The 9,815-nt window shown below is 39.1% G+C and overlaps 1 protein-coding gene across 1 annotated transcript in view; it reads right to left on the bottom strand.

Moving 5' to 3' along the window:
* The window catches only part of Gmps (guanine monophosphate synthase), an 81,396-nt gene that overhangs the window by 31,580 nt on the left and 40,001 nt on the right, over nt 1-9,815 (bottom strand). The window contains exons 6-9 of the mRNA XM_008840639.3: nt 7,201-7,394; nt 6,797-6,962; nt 3,251-3,402; nt 2,633-2,806 (exon numbers count right to left, since the gene is read on the bottom strand). Of these exons, the coding sequence (XP_008838861.1) occupies nt 2,633-2,806; nt 3,251-3,402; nt 6,797-6,962; nt 7,201-7,394 (686 nt within the window). The remainder of the gene's footprint in view (nt 1-2,632; nt 2,807-3,250; nt 3,403-6,796; nt 6,963-7,200; nt 7,395-9,815) is intronic.

The raw sequence follows: 9,815 nt of genomic DNA, 5'->3' as shown, positions 1-9,815 counted from the left end.
GGTTAACTCTGCAGAGGTGGGGAAGGTTAGAGCAGCCAGAAGCCCCAGAAAAGAAAGAAAGAAAGAAAGAAAGAAAGAGAGAAAGAGAGAGAGAAGGAAGGAAGGAAGGAAGGAAGGAAGGAAGGAAGGAAGGAAGGAAGGAAGGTAGGTAGGTAGGTAATGGAAATTTACCTGTATTACAATTCAAAACTTGAGTTTCATGGTTAATGTAAATGTTTGTTTACATGTTCATGACTCTAGTTTATGAGTACATTAAATATGTCTAGGATGATAGTTTTACTCATATAGATGAAAAAGATCAATTGAAAAATTTGTCCCTAAGTTTTTTTCTTTTAATTAGAGATATACTTTAAGGTGGTTAGTCAGTGATGGATATATAGATATAGATTTTATCCTATACTTTGCATCACAAAGGAATACGGAAAGGCATGAGTCCTGGACTCACAGGAGCTATAACTCCTCGCCAACTCCCCCACAGTGTGGTGAGTGAATTTGGCAAGTGGCTTAACTGTGCCTCATGTCTTCACCTACAATGTAATATAAAGTAACCCTTACCACAAGCTTAACACAAGACCAGAAGAATTTACATATTTAAACTTCCAACTGCAACAACGATAAATACAGACATAGATGCTAGAGGTGGAGTTACACTAGACAGTTACACTTCCGTGTTTGTCCTGTTAGTTTGGTCTTCCTTTGACCTGATCTTTGCTATGCCTTTATTCCTCCATTGCAATAAAACTGTTTACACCAGTAGATATTAGAAATTAAAAAAAAAAAAAAATTAAAACCATAGAGCCGAATGTGATGATGCATGCCTACAAGCCCAGTACTGGAGAGGCCGAGGTAGGAGGATGGTAAGTTCAAGGCATATCGGAAGATACTGTGTCAAAAATCAAAAAGAAAATACGAGATACCAAAGGTATCATTCATTATGTCCACAAGGGCAACTGAAATCAACAGTGACATAACCTATCTGCTATTAAAAACAAGAAGAAAAGAGCAAATGATGGTAAGGCTATTGAGAAATTGTGGTACTTTGGGTTAAGTTGTACAACAGTGCAATTGCATAGAAAATAGTATGGAGGTTCCAAAAAAGAAACAGAGAGAACACACGGCCCAGCAACCTCATTTCTGGGTGTGCACCTGAAGTCCAAGAAGTTCTAGGTGCATTATACATATGTTCACAGCAGCACTCACAATGTGCTAATGACAGGAGCATCCCAAATGTCTATCAATAAATAAACAGACAAATAAAATGTAGAGTACACATTACTTAGCTTTTCAAAGGAAGAAAATTGTCACATACTACAGCATTGACTCTTAAGAACATTACATAAGCATGAAAAAAACCAGCCTCTTCTCTCTTCTCTCTCTCTCTCTCTCTCACACACACACACACACACACACACACACACACACAATACTGAAGGGAGGGGGCAAATAATCCTATATGATTCCACTTACAAGAGAAACTGAAAGTGGAGTGGTGTTTACCAGGCATTGGTGGGGACAAAAGGGAAGTTGTTTGGTGAACAGTGTTTCAGTTTTCTAGGCTAAACACGTTATGGAGATAACTTCAGGACAAATACTAACTGTATACTGATGGTTAGATGGCAGAACTTATTTTATGTTGCAGACAATTTTAAAAAAGATAGTAACAAGTCTTGATGACAATGTGGTAAAATAAGAACCTTTAAACACTGCTAGTGGGAATGTATACACAGATGCTTCCATTTAGATAACAGTCTGGCAGGTCATCAAAATGTTAAACAAAGAGTTACCATGTGATCTAGTAATTCTTTTTTTGTTTTTTGGGGGTTTTGTTTTGTTTCTGAGACAAGGTCTCATATAACCCAGAGTGTCTTTTAACTCTCCATATTGTAGGTGAAGATGACCTTGACTGCCCAATCCTCCTGCCTACATGTCTCTAAACACTGGAATTACAGGTATATACCACCATCATAGGCTGTTCTAGCACTTCTATTCTAGGTATACACTAAAAGACATTCACAATAGTTTGTGACCACTTACAACAGTGAAAAAGTGAAAACCACCCAAATGTCCATCAAGTGAGAAACGGGTAATAAAATGTAGTATATACATACAGTGGGATATATGGCTATAAAAAGGAGTAAAGATCTGATACATATTTCAGGGTGGATGAACTTGAAAGCATGCATGTAGTGAAGCATAAGAGGTGGGTTTTGCAGTCCACATCTGTAATCCCAGACCTCAGGAGGTAAAGGCAGTAGGAGCATCAAAGTCATCCTCAGCTACATAACAAGTTGAGGCCAGTCTGAGTTACATGAGATCATCTCAGAAAAGAGGTGAATCAAAAAACACCACATATTACATGATAAAATTACAAGTTTCCAGAATAGGCGAAACTACAGCCACAGAAAACACAATAGTGATTAGTGGCGACCTAGGTCTGGCAGGGGGAGAGTAGGAGTGGAGCACAGGTAGAATGAAGAAACTGCCAATGAACACAGGGTCCTTTAGAAAGCAATGAAAAGCTCTAGTCACTTTGTGGTGATCGCTTGCAAATATTGGGAGGAAGGAAAGGGTGGAGGAAAAGGGAAAACTCTCCATGTATATACTTCATAGAACAGTTCTCACAAGCCTTTACCTCTTCCCTCAACTTTCTGATAAGTTCGGTATCATTGTGATGCGTTTTGATGAGTTCAGCTTTGCCACTTGCAACATGCGATGCACTTTCGATTAGGTCAGGCCGTAAAGTGCCTTGGGCAAGGAAAACCTCCTCAGGCTTCAGATTCATTTCTCCAATCACTTCATTGGCAATCTATTATCAACAAGAGCAGAACAGTCTTCTAAGAAATGAATCTTTTCAAGGAACAATGCTTCAGTGAAATTTTGGAGTCTTTATGGACTACTAACCAAGAAATTAGATCCATCAAACACCACCACCCAAAAATTCCTAAGGACAGGTACGTTGTACATGATTCAAAAATCAATGCAAGCATCCCCTTTGAAAGCCTGGAATCTAGCATTAAAATATCAAATACAAGTCCAGTATCAGCTGAAAACATTGATTCTCAAACACTTAAAACAACAGCTTAGCAACATGCATGCTTTTTAAACATAAAAGTTTCTACCTGTCAGCATGAAAATAATACATAGTAAAAAAAAATCATCCACAAAAGAAAAAACAAATTTTGTTATTTGATATACTGATTTAAAAATAAATTTCACATAATAAACACCGAATACATTTTTTAAAAGGTACCTTAACAAAAGTATCGCCAATGATTTTTCTTTTCTCCTCGGGGCTTGTAGTCATATTTAATGTTTTGCTAATTCTTTTTCGTGGGGTCCTGTCTTCTTCTGAGATTGGTAGAGTAGTTGTTCCATTGTAGAAGGAATGAGCAGCATTTATCACTTGGAGAGACCATTCAGAGAAGTACTTTAAACTATTGTTTTTCTTCAAGTCACAAATAATTTACCAAAAAAATGAGATGCATCCTTTAACTTTCCTTAAAACCCTAAAGCAGGAGGGTTCAGATAGGGGAATTCATTCAATTTACCTCTTGTGAGAATCCTGTAGTGATACAAGCCCACAATGCTGCCAACTATGCTGGTGGCTTTCCCTCTGTTCACTGTTCTACCAGAACAAGCCAAAGCCATAGCAAGAAGGACAGCAGAGAGTCAAAGGAAAAGCAGCGGTTCACATTAAACAACAACATAGTTCCCCAGAACAGCACACTGACTACCTTTTTCGAAACTGGTATCTATGAACACGTATTTACAATACTTAGGTATCCGTAAGAGCAAGAAATCAGGCTAGGGATGTAGTCCAGTGGCAGAGCATTAGGAAATAACATTGTAAAAGGCCCCGGGTTTGATCCCAGGTACTGTTAAAAAAAAAAAAAAAAAAAAAAGGGAGGGGCAGATGATGAACTAAAAAGTACGATCACAACTCCTGAAGGCTTCACCATGTGATGACAAGGCAAGTGGTTGTTTCACTTGGGGTCCATCAAAGACATAAAGGTCCTTTTCTTAGCCTTGTCTGTTAACCCCAGAGAAGACAAGTTCCTGCCAATTAGTATTCTTAAAGTGAAACAGAGTTCAGGCAGGGTGGAAGGAGGGAATCACCATTCAACATAGTTTATACCAGTTCTTAGTAGTATAAAATTTTATCTATAACCTCAACTACACCTGGTATCAGGTTCCCAAACCCTATCTTAGTAAACCATCAGTTTTCTGATGGGCAAAAACAAAACAGTTTGCTCCTTGCATTAAGGAAAAGGATCTGTTTGTTTCCCATGTTTTCAAATAGTTCCTGTTTTAAGCTCACCTAAGAGACCCAAGCCACAAAAGAATCAAATGTTTCTGATTCCTCAGCCTCCAATGAAGTCTGCTGCATAAATCAGCTTGTTTCTTGTTAGGTTCCTTCCCATTTGTGCCCCAAGACTTTGAATTCCTCCATTCTACTGATCCAAGCTTTTGTGGGGTTGAAATTTCTGTTAATATGAAGGCTCCCTTCATTAGCTGAGCAATAGGGGCTGGAAAGAGGGCTCAGTAGCTAAGAGCATTAGCTGTTCTTTCAGTGAACCTGGGTTTAGTTCCCAGCACCCAAATGGTAGCTAACGACCATCCATTAACTCCAGTTCCAGAGAATCTTATGCTTTCTTTAAGCCTCTGTGGGCACTTATATGTATGCAAGCAAACCACTCATAAACAAAAAATAAATTCAATACTTTAAAAAAAAACCCTTAAAGGGGCTGGAGAGATGGCTCAACACTGGTTGTTCTTGCAGAAGACCTGGGTTCAAATCCGAGCACCCATATGGCAGCTAACAACCATTCTTAACTCCAGTTCCAGGGGATTCAACAGTCCTCTTCTGGCCTCCATGGGCATTGCATGCATGTGGTACTGGTCTACATAGTGAGTTCCAGGCCAGCTGGGGCTACAGGGAGACCCTGCCTCAAAAAGAAAAAAAAAAAAAAAAAAAAAAACCCTTAAAAATCAAGTGTTATACTGGGATGTGCAATGGCTAACCAAAACTTAACTGTACTCATCTATGATTATTACAAATCTTACTAAATCAAAACTAAAGGTCAACTTTTCCTTAGACTGATCTCAAGATGCACTGTAACTCCTTTATCACATAACAGACCACTAGGCTGGAAAGAGAAAACTAGTCAAGCTCGAATTACAAAATAAAATCTTATTTGCAAATTCCAAAGATGCACAGCTATGTGAAGACACTGCTAGACCCTACCAGGACTCTGGAAGAAGACTAACTTAGTGAGGCCCCTGAAAGCTTAAATCTCATTAGCTTATCAGAGAAAACCCACCTCAGGCACCTGCTTTCTACTTTCCAATGTTTGTTGAAAACATCTATCTGCTCTTATTATTAGCATTCCTTACCCTTGCATCATTGCACCTATTTATGCCTTTACTGCCGGTCCTGCTTCGAAAGGAAAGTAAAATATATTCATTCTGTCCTTATTTAGGTATCTTCACTTTATATTCAGCCTTTTAGCATCAATTCCAATTAAAATTAAATTAATAATAATGTACAATTATACTTTTAAACTACTAAACCATTTCACTGTAATCAAGAAGTACAAAACATTCCATGAATGTAAATATCATTTAACAAGTGTTAGGGATTACCATTTACTTTAACAATGAAGGACTTTTGTCTTTGGCAGTGTTGAGACAGAGTCTCACTATGCAGCACTGGCTGGTTTATAACTTCCTATGTAGACTAGGCTGGCCTTAAACTCACAGAGGTCAACCAGCATCTGCCAGAACTAAAGGCATGTAGCACCACACCCATCTGGCTCCTTTTTTATTTTTTTATTTTCCTGTGTCTGTCACACACTGGGGCCTGAAGTCAACACTGGGTGTCTTCCTCAATTGTTTTCAACCTTCCTTTGTGGGGACACAGTTTCTCACTAAACCTGGAACTCACCAATTCAGCTAGACTGGCTGGCCAACAAGTTCCAAGGATCCTCCAGTCCCCACCTCCCCAGTGCTTTTTATGTGAGTGCAAGAGTTCACACTCAGGTCCTCATACTTGTCTGGTGAACATTACCAACTGAGTCATCTATTCAGCTTTGGGTTTTTTTTTTTTTTTTTTTTTTTTGAGACAGGGTTCCCCTGTAGCCAGGTAGCCTAAAACTCGCTTTGTAAACCAGGCTGGACTCAAACTCACAGAGATCCACCTGCCTCTGCCTCCTGAGTGCTGGAATTAAAGACACGGGCCACCACACCAGGCTTTATTCAGCTTTTATATGAGGCAGAGTCTCACTATACAGCCCTGGCTGGTCTGGAAATTGATACATAGATCAGACTGGCTGGCCTCAAACCTATGGAGATCTTCATGACTCTGCCTCTTGAATTCTGGTATTAAAGATATGGGTCACTCCACACCCAGATAGCTTGTTGTACTTTTTAAAGAGTCAGTCTAGCTATGTTGTTTAAGCTGACCCCAAGTTTCTGGACTCGATTATCTCTCCACCTCAGTCTCCAAGCAGCAATAATGTGCACACCACCATGCCCAGCTAACTACAGACTCTTAATCCCCTTTCTCTGTATGAGCATGGTTGTATAGATTCATACCTGTTGTAGGAGGACTTGAACACTCACATGCATCAATAGTACTGTGAAGTAAGTTGGGAAGATGGTGGAGAACGGTTAACTTCCAATTTCGGTGTAAGCACATTAGTCAGCGTTTTAAAGTTTACATTTGGATCCCTCTGGAACCAGAGGTATTATGGAAAAAAAAAACCCTGACATAAATTAACTTTTCCCTGACTAATACCTTTGACCTGCATTCCAAGCTTTTTGAGGGCCTCTTCAACAGACTGGCTTTCCCGTTTTCTCATAAAGCCATTATCAATGTGCACAGCAATGACTTGATCTTGGTTCAAAGCACGATTTAGTAAAGCTGTACAAACTGTTGAATCCACACCACCACTGAGTAAAACCTAAAAGTAAAATGGAGAGAGAAAAGTCAAATAGAATGAAGAGAAACAAAACACTTACCAACCTGTATCATTCCTTCAAAGCACTGTTTATATCAAAGATATACACAGTAACTGAAAAAATAGGGGCTACACAACAGACAAATCTTAGGTTGACCCCGTCAGCGGGCAAGCCCTGGGCTAAGGAATCCAACTCTGGGTTCCAATACTTCTGGCATAAATTCAGGTGAAAACTACTTACCAAAACTTTTGATGTGCCTACTCTCTCTTTGATCTCACGAATGCATTCAAGTTCTCGGTTCTGCACGGTAAAGGTCCCAGTGCACCCAACTATCTCATAAAGGAAATTCTTCAGTATTACTTTTCCATTCTCCGTAAGGCCAACTTCAGGGTGGAACTGGACTCCGTATAATTTTTTAGATTCATTTGCTATACCTTCATAGACAAAAACAATCATGAAGTGTTTTCATGTTGAAGACACAACAAATACCTACAATTCATTCCTCAAAATCTTTCTCTGGAAATGTTAAAGCTTATATGCCTCATTTGATTTTTAGTTTACAGAGAAAGAAAATATATAGCACATATAAAACAGCATTGCTGTAATCTTTACAAAAAGTCTTTCTTTATGAGCAATAGGACAGTGCACAGAGGTTATTTCACTGTATTCTCACTTCTCTATCATTATTTCAATTTTCTTGTCTATTTAAATATAGTTATAACTCAGGTGGGCATGGCGGTATACACCTTAATCCCAGCACTTGGGAGGCAGAGGCAGGCAGATCTCTGAGTTTGAGGCCAGTCTGGTCTACATAGCGAGTTCCAGGTCAGCTGGGACTACAGAGACACCGTTTCCAAAAGACCTCCCCAAGAAAAAAAATAATAATAACTACTCAATTTCAATTCACAACCTATTCTAGTTTACTTTCCTACTGCTGTGATAAACACTATGACCAAAAGCATGAAAAGGAAAGTTTATCAGGCTTACAGCTAGCTCATCGTCCATCAACAAAGGAAGCCAAGGCAGGGACTGTAGGGAGAACTGAAACAGAGACCACAGTGGAATGCTGTTTACTGGCTTGCTTCCCCCAGCTTGCTCAGTTATCTTTTTTAATGCAGCCTAGGTCCACTTGTCCAGGAGGGGCACTGCCCATGGAGGGCTAGGCCCTCTTGCATCAATTATCAAGTAAGAAACTGTCTTACAGTCATGGCTACAGAGTGATCTGATGGAGAAAATTTCTCAATTGAAGTTCCCTCTTCCCAGATGTCTCTTGTTTGTGTTAATTTGACAAAAACTAATCAGTACACAGGCCTACTCGGCTTTCACATTAGCAACCACCAATTTCTATATTAAAAAAATCTCATACAACAAACTTTTCAGTTTGAATACTACTAACCACAAACACAGGTTGAGTAATCCTACCTACCCTGAAATGTCTGGGATCAGAAGTATTTGAGACTTTTTCATATTATCTTAGGAGACCCAAGTGCAAAAATGACATTTATATTTCATATACATGTAGTCTAAACTGTACAATATTTTTTGTGTGTCTGTATTTTGACAGCAACTTGTCATCTGCAGCTTATGCAAAGAAATTACTACTTAAGACTTTGGGTTAAGGATCAAAACATGTTGGACTTCTGGACTCGGCTACTTTCAGATATTCAGACTGAAAGTGCTCACTTCAGTTCACCTACTTTACTAATGTGTTTTAAGTAATTACTAAGGAACATGGACTAGGCAAGATACTTTATATGGGTGTGCGTTATACTTGTTCACCTTATTGAGAATTTGTCTGAGCTCAAAGTAACTAAATCATGCCTAGCAGACTCCGACTCACACACCTTCTACCACACTAAGGTACTTCACACTTTCTTTGGCTTCCAGGACACCACTCTCTTGGTTTACTTGTGATTTCACTGTTTGCTCCTTCCAACTCTTCTCTGCTGATTGCTCTTCACCTGGCCCACCTCTACATGAAGAAGCTGCCCAGCACTCAGCCCTTAAATGTTTTCTTCATACATTCTAAGCGATCTCATCATATTCTAATGATCATAACACTCTATTCTTATCCCCAAATCTATACCTCCAGCCTCAGTTTCTCCTCTGAAGTCTAGATGTACTAGAAAACTTCATTTTGATGTTTAATAAAGCATTTTTAATTTAATCTATAAACCCAAACTCACAAAGTATCTCTCATTAAGTAAACAGAAATTTCATCCTCCAATTTCTCATGCAAAAAACATCTGGCAGTTTAAACTGATTCTATTTTAGCTTTGCCACTCTACACGCAATAATCTACAAGCCCTTGGTCTTTCATTCAGAGCATTATCACAATCCAATCACTTATGACTCTCACTTCAACCAACCTGCTCTAAACACTTTCTCCCCTGATCACTAGAACAGGTACCTAGATGGCCTTTCTGCTTCTACCTCTGACCCAGACTATTTCCTCCTTAATCGTGAAATCAGAACATGTCTCTTCTTTATTCAAAACTGCACCTAAACTATGAATAAAACCAATGTTTTTACAATGGCCCAAAAGCCCCAACTCCCTCTCTAATGCCAGGCTTATTCTTATTTCAACCATGTTCTTCCTTGTAATTCTCAAATTCCATCTCAGGACCTCTGTACTGCCATTTCCTCTTGCCCCAAATATCCATAGGAGTCAGCACTGATCTTCCTCGGGTCCAATGTCATTTTATAGCAATACCTTCCCTAAATACCCTAGATTAAGCAGTAACATCCCTAATCACACTTACACTTACTAATTCTGCCTCCTATGTCAATGTAAACAATACTGAACATATGTACATTCTCTATTTGTATACCATCTATCCTCGCCCATTACCATG

The sequence above is a fragment of the Nannospalax galili genome, unplaced genomic scaffold (assembly GCF_000622305.1).
Source record: "Nannospalax galili isolate Female #2095 unplaced genomic scaffold, S.galili_v1.0 scaffold59, whole genome shotgun sequence".
NCBI lineage: Eukaryota > Metazoa > Chordata > Mammalia > Rodentia > Spalacidae > Nannospalax > Nannospalax galili.
The sequence above is the reverse complement of the archived record's forward strand: the minus strand, read 5'-3'. Positions and strand labels throughout refer to the sequence as shown.